Here is a 20,094-nt window from a genome sequence, read left to right on the forward strand (position 1 = left end):
CCTACTTTGAGAGACTGGACAACCTCCCACTTAAGTCTTAACACAGACACAACACCACCACCACAACAAAAAAAATACAAATAAAGAGCAAACCAGTCCAGAGGAGAGGAGAGGAGGAGACATCGTCCCTTATCTGCAAGCTAAGCTATCTTCTCCAATGGATCCCAACAGCCAAATCCATGAAAATCCAGAAATGAAATCCTCTGAAGAACAAAACCCACTGGCCATTGTACCCTCCAAAGACCAGACCACTTCAGCCCCATTTGCCACTGCGTCACTATCTTTTTCTCTCAATACAATCCTCCCCACACCGTTCTCTCTTCAACACAAAATTTACTCATTGTTTTCCCACCAACCAAGCAAGGTCAAGGTTCCTACCCAAGCCTCCTCCCTTTCCCACCTCTCTCTCACCGCCACCACCAACTCTCCCTCTCCTTCCAGACTCTCATTCAAGTCCACAGTCTCGGCCAATCCTCTCCAAAACCCTCTCTCTCTTGGTCCTCGCCGCCCCTTTGACCCTTCCAATGGGGCTGGACTTCGACGAGCTGCCATCGTTTGGTTCCGCAATGATCTTCGCGTCCACGACAACGAATGCCTCAACACCGCGAACAACGAGTCCATGTCGGTCTTACCCGTATACTGCTTCGACCCGAGAGATTACGGAAAATCCTCTTCTGGGTTCGACAAGACCGGGCCGTATCGCGCCACATTTTTGATCGAATCGGTCTCTGACCTCAGGAAGAATCTCCAGGCAAAAGGTTCGGATCTGATGGTGAGGATTGGAAAGCCGGAGACAGTTTTGGTCGAGTTGGCCAAGGAGGTAGGTGCTGACGCGGTGTATGCGCATAGAGAGGTTTCGCATGATGAGGTTAAGGCGGAGGGGAGGATTGAGGCTGCGATGAAGGAGGAGAATGTGGAGGTTAAGTACTTCTGGGGGAGTACTTTATACCACCTTGACGATTTGCCGTTTAAGCTGGAGGATATGCCAGCTAATTACGGTGGTTTTAGAGAGAAAGTGCAGGGACTGGAGGTGAGAAAAACGATTGAGGCATTGGATAAAGTAAAGGGGCTGCCGGCTCGGGGTGATGTAGAGCCTGGGGATATTCCATCATTGGTGGATTTGGGGCTTAACCCATCTGCGACAATGGCTCAGGTTTGCACTTTGGTTTCGTTTTTATGTAATCTATGTTTTGGTTACTGTAAATATTCATGTTTTAACATTATGGAGCAATTTCTTTGGAACTTTTTTTGTTTTTTTATTTGGCACCGGGTGTCCCGACTAATCCCGGGGTGCACAGGCAAAGAGATAAATAATTCTTAGGAACTTTTTTGATAACATTGTTTCTGTTTGTTTGTGTTTTTTTCAATGTGGATTCTGTGAATTAAGTGGACATGGATAAATGTTTAAGCAGGATATAATGGCATGATAGATACGTCTGACTATATCATGATAGATACGTCTGACTATATCATTTTATAAGAATATTGGTTAGAAAATGGTAACTATCTTTGCAAAAGAGTGATTACATACACTGGGAATCCAATGCAGCTTCCTTTTTTCATGTTAATTTTGATGTTTGAATCGATATGGATCTAAGCTACTTTTGAAACCTAGTTGCGCAACGGGGTTTAGAAGGGGCAGACAAAGTACACTCGGAAATATATTAATTTGAAATTTGAGAGGCTTTCTTTGAATGAATTTATTATTATTATTATTATTATGTCGGGGAACCTCTCCAAGGCAGGGCCTTTCGGACCCACCCCTGCAAAGTAAATCCCAGTCCCAGTCCCATGCACCGCACCCTCAGAAGTTTCCCTACACGGAATTGGTTAAATCGCTGGCTTTTCACCGAGGGGTGTGGCCCCTAGAGATTGTTTGCACCCAAGGGGATTTGAACCTTGGACCTGGGGGGAGCATACCCCCAAGCCCAAGGCCTTTACCACTTGAGCTAACTTCTAGGGGTTTCTTTGAATGAACTATTCACTAAAGTATAAAGCTTGTATGTTGCTTAGTACATGGTACTCTCGTTGCTATGGCCTTATATCCTCCACTGTTTTATTAATGCCTTGTTCCATTAATTTTTGTTAGTGTCTTGTTCCATCGAGTATCAGCTCCTTTATTTTCTGAATTTCAAAGTTTTACTATGGACCCACTGGCTGAACATGGGGCAGTTCTCAATTTTGAAGTTTGGCTTGTATTTGTGATTAGGGTTTACTGCTTTTAATACTTGCACTTTGCCCACTATGACACAACAGTCATCCTGTATGGTATGTGTTTGGGTTGGGCGAGTTTGCATCAAACTCAAAACTTAACCTTTTTCTCCCAATAATTCTTCGCCGGTGTATTACATTGTCCATGTTGACCTGTTGTTAAAACTTTCTTTTATTTTAATGTAGTAAATTCTTTTACTTGGAATGCTTCCATGGACGGCAGACATTATTGTCATGTATGGCATGTTGCCTCTAATTTTTCAATAATTTATTATCTTGACAGGAAAAAATAATTCATTTGTGTTACTGTTCTCATTTATGTCCTGTAGGATGGAAAGCCGGCTGCCAATGCTTCTATGGTGGGAGGTGAGACTGAAGCACTTCAGAGGCTTAACAAATTTGCTGTTGAATGCCAAGCACAACCACACAAAGGGAAAAGTGATGGCAGCAGCGACAGCATATATGGTGCAAACTTCTCCTGCAAAATTTCTCCATGGCTAGCCATGGGATGCCTCTCTCCCCGCTCAATGTTTGATGAGCTGAAGAAAACAGCTACCAGGTGTGCCTCAGTCTACCTTTCTTTTTAATGACACCATAATTTTATAAATTAATAAGGTCTGTACTCACTGTCTATGATATTATATTATTGCTAGAACTATTTCTGCTTCCTCAAACCGGAATGATGGTGGCTCACCTGATACTGGAAACAACTGGTTGATGTTTGAGTTGTTGTGGAGGGATTTCTTCAGGTAACTAGACTGATCATAAAGCTTGGTTTGCATTAGCACCAGTATCTCATGTTTTTAGGAAGACATGATCATTAATGATATACTTCCATCACCCTAGAAATCAAGCAGGCTTTATTGAAAGTTGGATCATGTCTGCATAATCTCTCTCAAACATACTGATGTTTTATATCTCACCGGTTCATTGCAGATTCATTACCAAGAAATACAGTTCAAAACAACTTGAAGCTGCTCCAGTCACAGCTTGTACGGGTGCCTTAGCTTAAACAAGAAAATACAAATGGAAAGGAAAAATTGTTCTAGGATGTTGGTTGCTTGCGCTTCTTTATAATTTTCCAAGATGTAGCTTTTAAATTTTTGGAGTAGCTAGGCTTGTCATTGTAGTCCTTGTTGAACTTTTTTGGCTGCCAAATAAATGGTGAAAATATGGGAACTTTGCCTTCTAGAGTCGGCTTGTTTTGCTCTTTCTAAAACATCTTCGATCTTCACGTGCCCCCTTGTGAATTGCAGGTCCTTCTGGTTCTGCCCCTCATTCCATGTTTTCATCTTTAGATTCAAAAGAAAGAGATGGTTCAATCATCAGTGAGTCAATTTTTTGTAACTTTTAGTTTTCACTTCTCATGGTTAACTTAGCCGATGGATTGAAGTTGAACCAGACTACCTTAGACACACTTGTTTACATATGCAAGAACTAGAAGCACAGCTGGAAGAAACAATGCAAGCTGACGTGGCTTTTTTTTGGGGGAGGAAAACATAAGCCGATTCTAAGAAATTTTTTTTTTTTTAAATTTTATTTTATGTCGAGTAACCTTTCCAAGATAGAGTCATTCGGATCACCTCTGCAGAGTAAATTTCGATCCCATGTACTGCTCGAAAGTTTTAAGAATTCTTGATATTGAATGCCCGTATTTTAGTTATTGAGTTTTGCAAGTTCGGTGACCTGTTCTTCAAAGTAAGCCATTTTCAGCTCCATCGGGTATTAGTCACACCACTTTGGCGGCCAATTGGAGAGAGAAAATTTCAGATACAGTTCATCTGACGGTAAATGGGCCTCTTTCGAACTGTCTCCTTGCCCTTATTCATTAGTATTTCTATTTCTTGGCCAGATTTTTAGTAAAAAATCTCATGTACAATCACTTTTACATTCTTTTTCGCGTACTTTAATGTCAGCATCAAGTGAAGCTCGCGTATCAGGAGTTGTGGTGTAGGGGACGCAACATCACGTGAAGCTCATGTGCCTGTTTGATTTTGACACAGCATGTCTTGACTTATAGATTGACAGCTTTTGGTTCCATTATGGCACACATGGGGGGAATCAAAGCCACTTTAGATATGATGGATCAATCTTCCTCATCTCTACGCTAAAAAAGACAAGAAAAACTCATCAAAATCTTGGGAATTCCACTATGGGGTATCCATGCTTTATTACATATACCTTGGATGCCCACTGTAACAATGGGAAAAATGATGCTGTAATTAAAGAAAAAATTGATGTAACTTCTCATATGATCCCTGAGACTTTGAGGGAAGACAACACGACGAAAATAATCCAAAGAAACATGAAGTACACTGAGGTAACCCAGGCCCAAAGCCTTGGCCCTCCCAGCTCTGCCCCCAACGTCATACGCCTATATACCAAAACAGCAATACACCCTACAGAAGTGGCGAAGAAAACAAGCAGAGAAAAGCTAAGTCCCTCTGCATTCTTGATCCGCAGTGGTTCTCTATATGCGATAAAGTTGTATGCTGTGTCAATAAGCCAAGGAATGCCAATGCCAATGTATATGTTGACTGAATTGCTGCAAACAGAATACAGGGAGAAAAAGCGATTTGAGTAGCTGACAAATTATACACTGCCTTTACATGAGAATTGCATTCTGAATTTAAAGGCTTATAACTTATGGACCCTAGAAAAATATAAAGAGAAGAGACAAATCACTGAACTAGCCTTGTTTGTTTTCGCAGATGAGATGACATGAGTTGAGATAAAAGTTGAAAATTGAATAAAATCTTATTAGAATATATTGTTTTAATATTATTATTGTTTTGAGATTTGAAAAAATTGAATTGTTTATTTTATTTCGCGTGAAAATTTGAAAAAGTTGTAATGATTAGGTGAGATGAGATGTGTTGTGAAAAAAACGAGTAATGTTATGGGAGCAACCACAATCTAGATTTATTCCCCTCTCAGCCGATAATTGTATTACTTGACCTCATTATACACATAATTTCATTTCCTTGAGGTTTCAGAGAAATTATTATTACTATTTTTGTTTTGGGGGTGGGGGGAAGAAAGATAGGCTTCAACTCGACATGTTATCGTCTATCCGGGATCTCATGAAAAATGGGGTATAAGTTTCCTTCATCATTTGATTCTCATGAAATGCGTAGCGACAATAATTTGAAATTTCACAGATAATTCTAACCTAGCCAGTAACCATTGATTGTCAACCATGAATAATTCAAGTCTCCTTGCCAGTAACCTAATGATCTTAATATGTAAAAAGGCCCCAAATGGGAACTATGTCTCGAGAAATACCTGCAAGTGATGTTTGCAATGGCAGAGTCTGCTGTTGTCTGACGTTCAGCAGCAATCTTGCTTGCCACTAAATCTGGCCATGAAGTTCCACCTGCTAGTGCTGTAAATGCTATGACATATGCATTTATTCCTAAAGAAAAAGAACAACATAAAAATGGATAAATGCTTTATCATAGGCAAAGTCATATGTATCATCAACCATGCAAAGGGAGATGAGATTTTATTTTCAGAAAGGATGAAAACCTGTGACACAACTTATAAGATCTGTCAGCTGGGTTACAATATAAGCTATCCCACTGATGAAAAGTAGAGAGCATATAAATGCGATCCAGCCATGAGCAATATGGTAGGGAGGCACAAAAGCAAACAGAAATCTCCATGGGGCAAGAAGTAACTGCCAGGAAATGCTTGCTACTCTGAGATAGACATTGTTGAGTTTTCTTGATTCTTTTCTTTCCAGCTGTTCAAGGAACCAGAATTTTTTAACTGGAAATCAATTATTACACTTGAAAGGTTAAAAATAATTAAACAGAAGCACCAGGTTGCAAATCATTCTGAAATAATTTGCACGATCTGTATGAATCGTCAGAAATTTAAAATATATACATAAAAAAACTTTAGGTGTGGTATTAAACTTTGAAATCAGAGATGTAAGACACCACGCACTCTTATAACATAACAAGGAGATGATTCAAAGGAAGTTGCATTCCAAAAACTACTTTCGGTGATGCTGTTGAACTAGAGAAAAGAAGAGAAACACTGTTGAAACTAAGATGTTCCTTCAAAGCATTCAACATATATACTTACAAAAAAAAAACATTTCACTTGTACAGCTTGAAATACAATACCATGAGTGCATCCTCAAATTGCAGTTTCCAAAGTTGGAGAAAATGAGAATCTTTTAAACTGATATTGTCTTGAGTATCTTTGTTGGAGCATTCAGCAGAACCATCATTGACAGAAACTTTTTGGTACACCAGACCTGCATGCATAAACTTTCAGATGGAGAAACCCAATTTTGATTTAGAAGTGCCAGAAAAGATGTCCCATAAGTTTATGCAACAAAACTGAACACTATACTTCAATCCATCTTTACAGTACCTCCAAGCATTTGGTGTGCATTTCTTTATCATACCCGAGCCCTAAGGATTTAATTTAGGATATTTTTTCTTACAAAGTTGACTAATATCTTATAAACAATGATTGATGGTCATAAATGTCTATATAGGAGCCAATAGGTACCATATTAATTGCTGTTTCATTACGTTGTAAATGCTTAATTGTATTTAGGTGCCAGTTAGGGGGACAAGGATCCTCTCCATTTCAAGTGAAATATGGTATCCATTGAGTATAAAACATGGGCTAATTTGATCATTTCAGTTATCAACATATTGTGAAATGACTAAAATACCCCATGATTTACAGTAAATGGATACTATCCATTGCATTCTAAATGGAGAATCCTATTCCCAGTTAGGGTAGTATTAAACGGTCAAACCTGCTATAGAGGTAAGTATTAAAAAACTTGCCAAACTAGGACAATATTTAGACCTGAGAGAGCAAGAGAAGCTGTCTGGAAGCCCTAGGAATCTGTAGGTCTATTTTTATATGATAGAAAAGATTTGCCTAAACTGAAGTCAAGGAAAAAGAGTTTCTAAAGTCCAAAAATCAGAGCACTTTAAGCCTAGGATTACTACCTTTTTATAATTGAAAAGACTAGAGACTTTTAGAGCATCCTCAATGGATTAGCTAAAAGCTAAATCCATTTAGTATTTAGCTATTAGAGAGCAAAATATGCTCACAATGGAGTAGCTAAATTCCAAATAATACAGTGACTTTCAAAAGTTTTTCTAAATTTGAAGGTTACTGTACATACATCAAATACATATTTTATCAATTATTTCTCTCTCTTTCTTTCTATCACATATTTTATCACAATTGATATATTAATTTGAGTTAGTGATATATTAATTTAATTAGAATATGATTATTAATTAATATATAATAGGTAGAACAGTAAAATATGATAAAATAAAATAAATTAATAATTAAAAAAATTAAATATTTTTGAAATTTTTTTTTTTTATAAGTTAAAAGTTTTATTAAGCACAATGTAATAGGCGAAGCCCAAGTACACAAGAAGTATACAAAAGAAACACCTAGTTACATTCTAGTACTAGAAAAGCGAAGACAAGAATTCGTTTACAGCCCCTCCCTCGAGTACAATAGCAGAGAACCAGCCAAGTAGAGTGCTTATAAAAAACTTCCAAAATGCATCTCTATTGCATTCCCTATCATTAAAGCACTTCTCGTTTCTCTCCAACCAAATACACCACATAATACACAGAGGCATCATCTTCCATGCAGCTGCCACTTGGGAACAAGTATGCATTTGAAAGTTGGTCCAGCTTGCTAGAAAATCGACCATTGCTTCTGGCATAACCCACAGCTCAGCCCAACCCTTCCAAACACTCCATCCCACAGCACCTTAGCCATTTCACAGTGAAGTAGTAGATGGTTCATTGATTCCGCTTCTTTCTTGCACATAAAGCACCAGTCCAAAACAATCATTCCGCGCTTCCTCAAGTTATCTATAGTCTAAATATTCCCTATTGCCGCTGTCCATACGAAAAAAGCCATCCTTGTGGGAACATGAGCCTTCCAAATCCTCTTCCAAGGAAAGCAAATATGATGCTGATTTAGTATCACCTTATAGTATGACCGAACTGTAAACTTTTTAGAGGTTGTTTGTCTCCAGCATAGTTGGTCCATGCCCTGTCTTCTTATCTCCACTGAATACAACAATCTAAAAAAATTAGTAACCTCCTCTACTTCCCAATCCTGGGCAGATCTAGAGAAACTTACATCCCAAAGCACCACTCCATTGGAAAGACTCATAAACTCTGAAACTGAAGCTTGCTTATTATTCGCCAATCTGAAGACAACCGGAAAGGCTATAGACAATTCAGTATCCCCACACCAAACATCAGACCAGAATCTGATTTTTGAACCATCACCAACCGAGAAGTTAACTTGTTTCAAGAAACAACCCCAACCTTTCCTAATAAACTTCCATAGACTCACACCATATGAACCCCTACATTCCTTGGTACACCAACCTCCCCAATCACTACCATACCTTCAATCAATCACCCCCCTCCACAATGCTTCCTCTTCCCCATGGTATCTCCATAGCCACTTCCGCAACAACGCCTCATTAAAACTACATAAGCTATGAATACCCAAACCTCCATCAACAATCGGACAACAAAATTTTTTCCAACTCACTAGGGGAGTTTTAGTCTCCTCTCCCATACCTCCCCACAAAAAATCTTTATACAATTTTTCAATACGATTGGCCACACCAACTGGTAAAGGGAATAAAGATAGAAAGTAGGTTGGAAAATTAGAGAGAATACTCTTTATAAGAGTAATCTTACCCCCTTTAGATAAATATGTCTTTTTCCATGCTGCCAACTTCCTCTCTATCTTCTCGACCACCCCATCTCAAATGTGTTTGGCCTTAAAAGATGCCCCTAGCAGTAGTCCCAAATATTTTATGGGCAGAAAAGCAACTTTGCACTCCAAAAAGTTTGCCAAATGACGAATGTTATGGACTTCTCCCACCGGTACCAACTCCGATTTACTTAAGTTCACTTTTAATCTAGAGATGGCTTGAAAACACAGTAGGACAGCCCTCAAAACTTGAATTTGTTCCCCAACAGCCTCACAAAAAATAAGGGTATCATCAGCGAAAAGCAAGTGTGATATTGTAGCAGGACCATTAGAATTAGAACCCACTGAAAAACCTGAGATAAATCCTGCTCCTACCACTAGCTCCACCATGCAACTCAAAGCCTCTATAACAATATCAAATAGGAAGGGAGATAAGGGATCCCCCTGTCTCAATCCTCTTGAACTCGGAAAATATCCACAAGGCTGCCCATTAACAAGCACAGAAAAACGGGCAGTTGAAATACAATGGCTTATCCAGCCACACCACTTATCTTTAAAGCTGCATCTTCTAAGCATGTATACAAAAGAAAATTTCAGTTTTACATGATCATATGTTTTTTCCATGTCCAATTTACAGAGGACCCCTGGAGCCCCTTCCCGCATGCGGCTATCTACACATTCATTTGCAATCAACACTGAATCTATGATTTGTCGTCCTCTAACAAAGGCATTTTGAGATTTAAAAATGATCTTCTCCATCAATTTGCTCATTCTATTTGCTAACACCTTTGAAATAATCTTATAGACACTACTTACCAAACTGATTGGGCGAAACTCCAACTCCGAAGCACCCGCTCTCTTTGGAATCAAGGCAATAAAAGTGGCATTCAAAATCTTCTCAAACTTTTGAAACTCATAAAATTCATGAAATACCTTCATCACATCCTCCGGCACAATCTCCCAACAATATTGGAAGAATGCCATAGAAACCCATTCGGCCCGAGAGCTTTGTCTCTTCTCATTCCACACACCACCCGATGCACCTCAAGCTCTTCAAACGGCCTCTTAAGCCAACTTGCTGAAAAATCATCCACTGCTGCAAAGTTCAATCCATCAATCTTAGATCTCCAAGCTTCCGTCTCACTTAGGAGAGAACTAAAAAACTGCACAGCATGCTCTTGGATCTCGGCAGGTGAGGATAGCAGATTATTTTCAGTTCTCAACATCTCAATAGCATTGTTACGTCTATGAGAATTAGCCATTTTATGAAAGAAGCTAGTGCACTTATCTCCCTCTTCAAGCCAAAGAACTCTCGACTTTTGCCTCCATGATATTTCTTCCCTCAAAAGAACCCTCTCAAGTTCTATTTTTACTTCGTTCTTCCTAGACAAACTCCCCTCACTATCCCCATCAGCTTCCAAGGATTGAAGCTCATCCCAAAGGGCTTTTTTCTGCTGCTCAACATTCCCAAAAACCTCCTTATTCCATATCTTCAAATTAACTTTTAGGGCTTTGAGTTTACTAGCCAAAACAAAACTAGGAGTCCCCTCAAACTAATACGACAGCCACCAACTTTTTACCTTATCAACGAAGCCCTCCACTTCCAGCCACATATTTTCAAACTTAAAGTACCGTTTGCCCTCATGAATACCCCCACACTCAAGAATAATGGGCAAGTGGTCTGATCCTACCCTTGGAAATCATTTTTGGCACAACTTCGGATAGTGAGCTTCCCACGAAGATGATACTAAAAATCTGTCAAATCTTGAACCGCCTCTAGAATTGGACCACGTATACTCACCCCCCACCAACGGCAAATCCAGCAGTTCCAAATCAAAGGTCAGCTATGAGAAAACCTCCATAACTGTAGTCATCGAAGATGGACCCTCCCGCTCACTTGGGAATCAAACTATATTGAAATCCCCACATATACACCAAGGTAAATCCCACACAGAATACAACCCTGATACTTCATCCCACAGCAAGTTTCTATCCCAATCCCTATTGGGACCGTATACACTTGTTAATGCCCATTACCACCCATCTTCCATGTTTCTTAATACACATGCCACCAAGTAATCTCCAATGCACTTTTCTACCATCTCGACTACTCTACTATCCCACATGACTAGCACTCCACCAGAAGCACTCGAAGAGGCTAAATAAGTCCAGCCTACAAACGAACCTCTCCACAAGCTACTAATTACATTCTTGTCAATAATGAAGCTACCAACTATGAATCATGGACCTAATGCGAAGGCGTTTATTGACATTATTGATCCCCCTTACATTCCAAGACAATATTTTAGGCGTCATTAACTGGAATAGCTTCCTTCCCCTTTGATCTATCCCTCCCCAAAGTACCCTCCTTATTGTCATAATTAATAGAACAATGCAATCTTTTCAACTCCCGCTCCTTTCTCACAAATGACTTCTCAGCCATGGATCGACCAGCTTCAATGGCAACTAAAAGTGCCATCAATTGTTCTTCATAACCATCATAAAAGAGACCCACACAACTTTGAATCTCCTCCACTTTTTTAAAAACTCAGTCTGAAGTTTCCTTGGACACAATCTAAAGAGGAGTTATCTGTAACGGTGATGAACTACCCATCTCCTCCTCATAAATAGCTACTTCAAGTTGTGGGTCCGAAACCAACTATCATGCTCTTCCATTTCAAGTAGTGCAAAATCAACTTGCCTGCTTCCTTATAAGTTCAGAAAATGCTCCAGTAAACAATTACCCCCTTCCACCATCCTCGCGTGAATGACCACAGAGGTCAGAACCTCATTATGTCCCTCAGCAGCCTCGACAATTTCCCCTGCCTCCCTTTCCAGAACATGGTGGACCATCTCTAACCCACCCAAGGCTTCATCTGTGCCTATCGACACTTTCTGGTTCAGAGGTGGAAACACCTGTGCTATTATCAACGCCATTACAGTGTCTCGGGAATGAGCCGATATAGCCTTGCCTTTGCTCGCGAGAAGTTCGCCTTTACTCATCACGGTTGATGTCGGAATCTCACTATCTACCTTCGTCAACCAAGTCTGTGTAGGAGCCGAGACGATGGGAGCTAAGCTAACGGCAAAACTGCTTGAGTTCACCCCTCCAAGCTCCACAGACCCTGCTGCTGGCGGCTGTGCTTCCGTCGAAGCTTCGAGGGCCTTCGATGCCACTGTGTGAGGCTTCGCCGGCGACGGTGACATTGACCCACATGCCGCTGGGCCCGCCCTGAGCTGCGACTTCTTCCTCCATGCAAAACCTTTCAGTTGGGTCCGCTCAGGCCCGATATTATGTTGAGGCTGGACCTTCCCTTTAGACCTACATACCTAGCCCACACCCAACGCCTCATTCCCCCTTTTCAAAAGAGAAGGCTCCGGCCCACTCCCCAGGCCCAAACTCAACCCCATGACCTCTTTACCCAATACGCACCGTATCATCCCTTTTACTTTAATGGCCATCTCTTCCAATGCAACCTGCATATCCCACAAATCCTTCAAAACAATTACATCGTTTTGCCTAGACACACCTCTGCCATCACCCTCCCGCCTCTGTACACCTACCAAAACAGGAACTTCACCTGCTCTATTCAGGTCTGCCGAAGCAGAAATTCTTGCGTCTCGAGGTGTCTGCACAACCTCCATGTACAACCGAGCCAACAGGAATGCTATTGTCGACGATGATGCTAGACCTCTCCCCTGACCACCTTTGTTGCCCAACTCCCTCACAGCCACCGCAAGCTTCCTCCACCCCAATCCATCCCTTTCCCCAGGGATAAAGATGAAACTCCGAGGCCCTCCTCCACTGTACTCCACCAGGGCCAAGAAATTGCCACAGGAGTTGGAACCCTGCTGCGTGATGTACCCTCCGTTTCCATCCCTATAAGCAGAGTAATACACCTTTCTCCCATGCTTAAAACATTCCTCCAAAGCCCTTGACACCCAAACCCAATCTCAAGGTTTGCGATCCTTTCCAACCTATCTTGTTGATAAGCACTTCCCGTCCCTCTGCCTGTATCTCGAACACCTTCAATTCAATTGCTATACTACTCACGGAAGAAATATTCTTCCAAGGTTGCCTCAGACACCCCGTCCAACAAGAGCCCACAACCACCACGGACTACGTGAACTCACAGAAGGAGATATTGTGTACGGAGAGAAAAATAAGGAGAGAGAGTCTGTTCCAAAAATAAGTGGATGCTAGACAATGTGGAGATTTGATGTGAATAACCAAAACCAAATTCATCTTATATTATTTTATTATTATATAATGAAAAAATAGTTATTTCAATGTGGAGATTTATGTAAATGGAATAGCCAATAGTCAAATTTCTCTTACATTCATAAAAAATGTCCTTTAACTTTGGCCAATCCATTGAGGATGCCAGACATCCAAAAACTGCTAAAATGTCAGCAGCTAACTGAGTTGGCTATCTCCCCAAAATTGACCATAATAATGACCCGAATTTGCAACCATAATAACTCTCCAAACAAAACCCCCAAACCCTAGAACTATCATCCAAAAATTTAAGGAAAATCATTCCCCAAACTAGTGCCCTTCACAGCACACATTGTCCTAAGTTTTCGTCAAGAAATCCAAGGAGAAACCATAGGGGAACCTTTTCCAAATGTGATGCAGCCATAGATGAGGAAACAACCTTGAGTTTCCAATGTCATCTTCAATAAAATTCCCGTAAAATCAGTGCACAGGCTTGTGTTGTCTACCATTTTTAACATCTTGACAGCATCTTCTTTCAAGCCTTGAAGGATCCCTAGATACTGCACTCATACTGCAAACTATAAGTTTGACTCAAGGTGAGTTTTAGTAGGTATCCTCGCAAGAATTTCGAAATGCCTACTTTTTATGAGACCTAATGGGTTATTTATTGTTTATATTATGTCAAAACATCAAATTCTACGGCTAGGGAGCACAAGGGATCAACATTGAGAAGAGGAAACCAAGTGCACAGATACTATTCTTAGATTTTCCTTTATTACACAGCTGTGAAAACTTTAGGTAAGAACTTTTTCAGGCAGGGTTATGATTTAGTAGTGTGATACTATGATAGATTAGTTATTGAAGGAATAATTTCGTGACTGCAAACTTTTATACATGATTTCTAAGAATGAAACAAAATGGATTCTTTGCGTTTTCAGTTTAAATTTTCTACAAGTTTTCATCATCACATCATACATAGATATTTAGATTTTAAGCTTGATGCATTATTACGTGATATAATCCCTTATATATGTTATCTAAGGGTGGGACTTGGCTACTGCAGAAAGTCCTGCAGCCCAAATGCCCAATAGATGCAGCCGTGTGGACCTTCTTTGGAGGCCGTGATAGGAATTTAAGACTGTAGATTGCCCCCATTTAAGACTGTAGATTGCCTGCCCCCAATGAGTCATCCTTGGAATGTGGAATTTCCTAAGCATTGAGGCGTACATTGGGGTTATAACGGGCAAAACCCCACTAGAACAAGGCCGGCTACATAGCCCAAATGCATAACCACACATGCACACACAAAGACTTCAAGACATTCTAACACCCTAAATGCTTACTGTCAAGGCCTAATTTCCCTGAACATAAGACCCTAAAATGAATTTAAAGACTAGATAGAGTACACGCAAACCATCAACTAGAGGGCACTAAAAGTCACCAAACACCCAAGTGCATGTTTGCTGGGAAATCCTGCATATGCCCCTTGCAGTAACGGATAGCCATAAGTAATCTTTTTAAAGAATATTCAATCACAGTAGGATTGGGAATAAGTAAAAAAAAGGGTCAGCACACTAAGTTGCATAAAAGGAAGTGAAATGCTCACTTCATAGGAAGCAAATCATACTACAAAGTGTGATGTGATCATCCATTAACAAAAATGTTATTTTCTTCGAAAATACAATGGTCCATTAAAGGAAACCAGATCTGTTTCTACTTACACAAGTGTGAATAACAGACAATGTGTACTTTCCTAGGTTGCGAAGGAAAAATTCATATTTTGTGCAAGCTAGGAGATAAGGTAATTAGATATGACCTTGCCTTTATGGTTTGCACATAATAAATGATATGATTTTTTCTAATGTTTCCAAGTTATATTGCCACTAATTGGTACCTGTTCTGAAGAAGCCCCCTTTTCTGTATCTTGTATGATTTCAGAAAATACAAGTTTTTATACATGTTTTATGTTGCGTGCAACGAGTGATGACCATATCTCAACTATGACCCCACTCATACTGCAATGAGACGGTGTCGGGATTGTTAAGATTGGCAACCTTGAGAAAAGGTTTAAATGTGCCTTGGCCACTTAATGAATGAAATAAAACAATGTTTGGAATGTGTGAAATGTTTGGAACCAGATTTTATGATGTTCTTTAAAGGTAAAATGTTCATACTGTTATATACTCCATGATGTATCTAGTTATCGAGTATTCAATTAACTTTTGTTTATTATGTTTTAAATGTCCAGATGAAGATGAATGACCCTACAGGCCAGGGAAGATAGAGTTGAAGTCGATGTTTTTTTTTTTTCTGACAAGTGAATCGAAGTCAATACTTAGCAGGGGTTTTTTAATAAGTGCTAGAAGTGCACCAAAGGCTTTATGATTTTATTTTATTTATTTATTGCATTAAAGAAAGTTTTCCATTATGTATTTATCGGTAGTAATGTTTTAGCTCATTGGTTAAGTTTCTTATCAAAGATTGCTTAAGTGTTTGATTTACAGAATTTGTAATCTTGGTGCTATGATATGAATGATATGTAGCATTCTATCCTTAAAGGGATGTCATTAACAAAGACTTTCATTATTACTTAATAAAGGGTTTAAGAAATAGGGGTTTTAAATATTAGGGTTTCTTAGCTATAAAATAGGTGGCACATCTGTCTAGAAGGAAATCCTTGTTCAACTAGGATTTCTCAGCTTTCTTGGACTCTTTTCGACCAATCCTAGTAGAACTAGGTTTGGGCCTTGCTTTTTCTTTAGTTCTAGGTCTTAATCTCAATTTTAACACATCTTTAAAACCCATAAAAATAGACCTCCGAAAATTTAATATGTGTGTGTGTGTGTGTGTGTGTGTGTGTATCACGAATACAAAAGTTCTAGATTACCCAAGTTGGATGAGACAGATGGGTACCAGTTTCATTTCTCGAATGAATGGAGAAAATATCAACAACGCCCCTGATTTCATCTTCACCAACTTGGTTTATCTCAGAGAGATCATTATAGGCATTGGTATTGTATTCGCATGGAGTCGCTTCTGCCGGCACCCAGTCCTCTGGCCTCTCAGTTCTTTTCCTAGAGAAGCAGAAAATCTCAGAGACAGAAAATCACGCAAATCTAACCAGAGTAGTCACTGAATACATCCGAAAGACGAGAAAGAAATACACGCTAAAATGGAAAACAAGATTTGCAAACTATGTAGATCAAAAGACACAGCACATACAGAGGAAGAGCCAAGTAGGGCCAGCGCTTGTCTTGAGCATAAGCATGAGTCAGCAGTAGTCCAAATTGCAGTACTGTTAATAAGGCCTCCCACAGGGTAACCACATTCGGAGTCCATACCTACAGCATAATGTAAACCCTTTTCTTTACAGTGTTCTTAGCACGTGTCAGCTAATATAAATACCCGTTCAACAGTCTGTGGTCAAAATAAGACTGATTGATCATCATCTCCAAATAGGAACCCAGCTATGAACTCAAAGATCACTAGTCATGAGTTCTTTTGATGATGGGATATGTGAAATCAATATATGGAACTGCATATGCACATATAGCCATTGACCCAAAAATGCATGGGACCATGAATTGAAACCAATCCATTGGATAAAAAAGAATTAAGGGTCTAAATGAGAACATTCATCCAAGGAATTATGTTGTAAACCATAGTTCTGACTCCAGGGAAAAAAATCGTGACGGTGCAAAACAAGGAGAACATCACTTCAAATTACCTCTAATATTATGTATAACCAAACATAAGCCCAAAAAGACCAAAAGAGCTCCACTAGCCAAACCCCTATATCAGATATCTTTTTCAACTCTCCAGCTTTTGGAACAACAACACAAACAGCATGGATGGGAAAAAGGTCAAATGCAGCAGAGCCAACAAGCGTTCCAGGACCCAAACCTACAAATTTTGGGGATTATAAGAATGTCATAGATATGAACTAAAAAAGTATTCATAAAAAGTATTCATCACAAATGCTACACATATATCAAATCAAAATTGAGGAAAATATTTTGCAATTCAATTTGAAAAAGTAAGGAATAGAAATAAATCACATGGTGAAAAGACTGTTCACATTCTCACCCAGAATCTCATCTTACAATAATAGAGAATGGTATAGAATCATAGATCAACCAGAAGAAGGATGCGTAGAAATATGGTACAGAAAAATAAGACGCCTATTATGCAGCATAAATTTCAAAACCCGAAGAACAGTGTAGTTCAGTAAGTCAATATAAATTCTAGAACTATTTTCTTTTTTTTTATAAGTTTTCTAGAACTATTTTCTTACTTTTACAAAGGAAAGAAATAAACTTATATAGCAAACCTCCTGCGTACAGCTCGCCAATGTTTCTTATGGCATCGATAGTGGCTAATGATATTTGAGGAAAGCTAGTCCCAAAGGCCAGGAGGGCAATGTCTGCAATTGTGTAATTCCACACCTTTTCATATCTGACAATCTCATTGCCAGTAGAAGGATCTATCTTTACAACTTTCCGTGTTTGCTTCACAACATTTTCCATCGAGCGGAAGAAACGAGCAGTTATAGCTGACAACCCAATGAAACAGTAAGCAAGACCAAGAAAATACAGTAAGGTCCTAATACCAGCCCCAAGGTTGGTTTCCCAACGGAATAATAGGTAGGCTTCACATGTTTCAAGCTCAAGAATATTGGAAAGACGAGATATGTTTTCTGCGATATGCTTTTGTGCAGAGGCCATCTAAAGAAGCCCCAAATCACAGCTCAAGCATGCAACATCAATGACCCCAAGACAGCAGTAAGACGATCTGAAAAAAAAAATGGTTAGCTACAAATCAGTAAGAATGACCCTTCATCAAATAATGTCAAGGCAACAGTGATAGAGCACCAGTAGTAGTCCACAACATAGATGATACTAGACCGAGCAAACTAAAGAGTAGTCTACATTGAAGGTTTTGCATTTTCTTTTGTTTTTATAATCTTTTAATAAATAGAAAATCCACTTAAGAAGCTACTGCTGAAAGCAGTAGGCTCAATATAACCTCTTTGAATAGAAATCTCAATCCAAATTCAATTCCCATAGAATAAATTGACAGATAAATAGATAACCCAAGTTACTAACTCAGCGAACTCTTCAACTAAACCAAATACGCGTAATCTAGATCTTTAACATGAAACTTACGTGCATCAACAAGTAGATATTTTTAAAAGCAGTAAAAGATTAAAAACCCGATACTCAATTACACAAAAGCAGTAAAAGATATTTTTAAAAACCCACAATTCGCAGTCGATATTCCACTGAAACCAAACACGTAGGTCTCAATTTTAGTTCCAAAGATTAAAAAAAAAAAAAAGTATTAATTCAGCATCGAAAGGGAAGAACAATAAAGAGATGACTGGTGTACACACCTCATAAAGTCTTAAACGGTGAATGAAAGGGCCGCCGGAGAGTCGCCTGCGGAGTAATGAACTGCCGGACGCTGTAAAACAAAAAATGAGTGTTTCCAGGAGCAGACAGTGGAGATTTTAGGGAGATGTAGACGGTATTGTAGGCGGACAGAGACATGCATGGTTTTCGATCGGTTGTTCAAATTTTTCAAGACAACGGAAAACAAAACAAATTGCAGTGTTAATGAGTATCTGTACCATACATTCTTGAACGAGATTGCTCGAAAAGTTGACCAACCTGTGAATGGAACGTCGAGAATCACATGTAAAAGCTCATTGGTTTAGAGTAATGTAAGATACAAATGGACAAGTATCGTATAAAATTTTTGTAAAATAATAAATTTTATTAATAAATAATAATTTTTTTATACTTTTTTTAAAATAGAATCTATTTTTTATAAGAACTTATATGTAATTTGTCTATTTAGAATTTATACAAATCATATTTTTATGTTTTTATAATTACATGAAAAATTTTACTTTAATTTACATACGTGCAGGTATTAATTATATGTTAAAGACGATGAAATTTCAAGTTTAAAATTTAAATTTTTTTTAAAAAACTGATAAAATCAATCTTAAACGTAAAATTATAAATAAAATTATAAGAAAAATGGTAAATACATAGACTGTTTTCACTATTTGAACATATTACTGTTTTTAAAGAAATTATTAATAGACTGATATAATTCAATTATTAAAAAAGTATTTAAAAGGTTTGTCTTAAATAAAAGACATTAAAAATACCAAAAACAATATTAAAAATTGAAAAAAAAGGAAAAAAAAAATTCCTAAAAACGAGAAAAAAAAAAGCAACATATACATTTTTTAAAGTTTTTTTTTATTAAATTGCTAACTTGGCATAAAAATGCTTTGTGTGAATTTCTTTATTGATTAATATATAATATTAAGTATGCCACGTAGCATTTTTTGAGATACATTGAAAATTCAGATAGCCTTTTTTTTTGTTTTTAAATGATTGAAAATCTAAATACTTAGTTCTATAAGTAACCCCAAATTTTGTTCTTTTTATGTAATTTATTTCTCGTCAAGACTCAAAATTTGGCTGTGAAGAAATTTATGGACCTAATTCATCTCATAAAATCGATTCTATAAGAGATGATTGTTCATTCCTTATAAACATGTTCAAGACCTTATTCACAAGCAATGTGAGATTATTCTTCAATACCCTCCCCCACGTGCAGATTAGTACTATTTTTATAGTCCTTATCACGAGATAAGTAGTGTAGATCATCATTCGTCCTGTAATAGGTTCTGATACCATGAAGAAATTCATGAACCTAACTCATCTCATAAAATCGATTCTACAAGAGATGATTGTTCATTTTTTATAAATGTGTCTAAGACCTTATTTACAGATAATGCGAGATTATTCTTCGACAGATTGCAAAGCTGTTGCCTGTTGGAGTCTTTTCATTTTATTTTATTTTTGTGTGTAAACGAGAAGGAGAAGGGCATACCAAAGCTGTTA

At 38.4% G+C, this 20,094-nt stretch overlaps 2 protein-coding genes across 4 annotated transcripts; one reads left to right on the top strand and one right to left on the bottom strand.

The window, feature by feature from the left end:
• LOC109020320 (blue-light photoreceptor PHR2-like) lies at positions 1-3,429 on the top strand. The gene is made up of 4 exons (XM_019002760.2): positions 1-1,153; positions 2,541-2,770; positions 2,865-2,960; positions 3,148-3,429. The coding sequence occupies exons 1-4, from the start codon at positions 158-160 to the stop codon at positions 3,221-3,223; spliced, it is 1,398 nt and encodes a 465-aa protein (XP_018858305.2). The 5' UTR covers positions 1-157; the 3' UTR covers positions 3,224-3,429.
• An 864-nt stretch (positions 3,430-4,293) lies between these two features.
• On the bottom strand, positions 4,294-18,898 carry LOC109020318 (magnesium/proton exchanger). Of its 3 annotated transcripts, none has more exons than XM_019002756.2 (10): positions 18,841-18,898; positions 18,564-18,634; positions 17,502-17,962; positions 16,899-17,074; positions 16,394-16,512; positions 16,085-16,245; positions 6,345-6,478; positions 5,740-5,956; positions 5,497-5,626; positions 4,294-4,756 (listed from the first exon to the last, which is right to left on the bottom strand). In XM_019002756.2, the coding sequence occupies exons 3-10, from the start codon at positions 17,893-17,895 to the stop codon at positions 4,459-4,461; spliced, it is 1,629 nt and encodes a 542-aa protein (XP_018858301.2). In that variant the 5' UTR covers positions 17,896-17,962; positions 18,564-18,634; positions 18,841-18,898; the 3' UTR covers positions 4,294-4,458. The 3 variants fall into 3 exon arrangements, with proteins under 3 accessions (XP_018858301.2, XP_035549364.1, XP_018858302.2); XM_035693471.1 differs by having other exon boundaries at positions 18,801-18,895; XM_019002757.2 differs by having other exon boundaries at positions 18,806-18,893.
• Positions 18,899-20,094: the final 1,196 nt, after the last annotated feature.

This window comes from Juglans regia, chromosome 8, assembly GCF_001411555.2.
Source record: "Juglans regia cultivar Chandler chromosome 8, Walnut 2.0, whole genome shotgun sequence".
NCBI classification, from domain to species: domain Eukaryota; kingdom Viridiplantae; phylum Streptophyta; class Magnoliopsida; order Fagales; family Juglandaceae; genus Juglans; species Juglans regia.

What these genes read in the sequence shown, in the direction of transcription:
- LOC109020318 (XM_019002756.2), bottom strand. Translation starts at nt 17,895, where the DNA reads ATGGCCTCTGCACAAAAGCATATCGCAGAAAACATATCTCGTCTTTCC. An exon ending in TGGCGAGCTGTACGCAGGAG is followed by an intron (nt 17,075 to 17,501) that starts GTTTGCTATATA and finishes CAAAATTTGTAG; the next exon opens with GTTTGGGTCCTGGAACGCTT. An exon ending in TCATTCGAGAAATGAAACTG is followed by an intron (nt 6,479 to 16,084) that starts GTACCCATCTGT and finishes TTATGCATGCAG; the next exon opens with GTCTGGTGTACCAAAAAGTT.
- LOC109020320 (XM_019002760.2), top strand. Translation starts at nt 158, where the DNA reads ATGGATCCCAACAGCCAAATCCATGAAAATCCAGAAATGAAATCCTCT. An exon ending in CATCTGCGACAATGGCTCAG is followed by an intron (nt 1,154 to 2,540) that starts GTTTGCACTTTG and finishes TATGTCCTGTAG; the next exon opens with GATGGAAAGCCGGCTGCCAA. An exon ending in TTGTGGAGGGATTTCTTCAG is followed by an intron (nt 2,961 to 3,147) that starts GTAACTAGACTG and finishes GGTTCATTGCAG; the next exon opens with ATTCATTACCAAGAAATACA.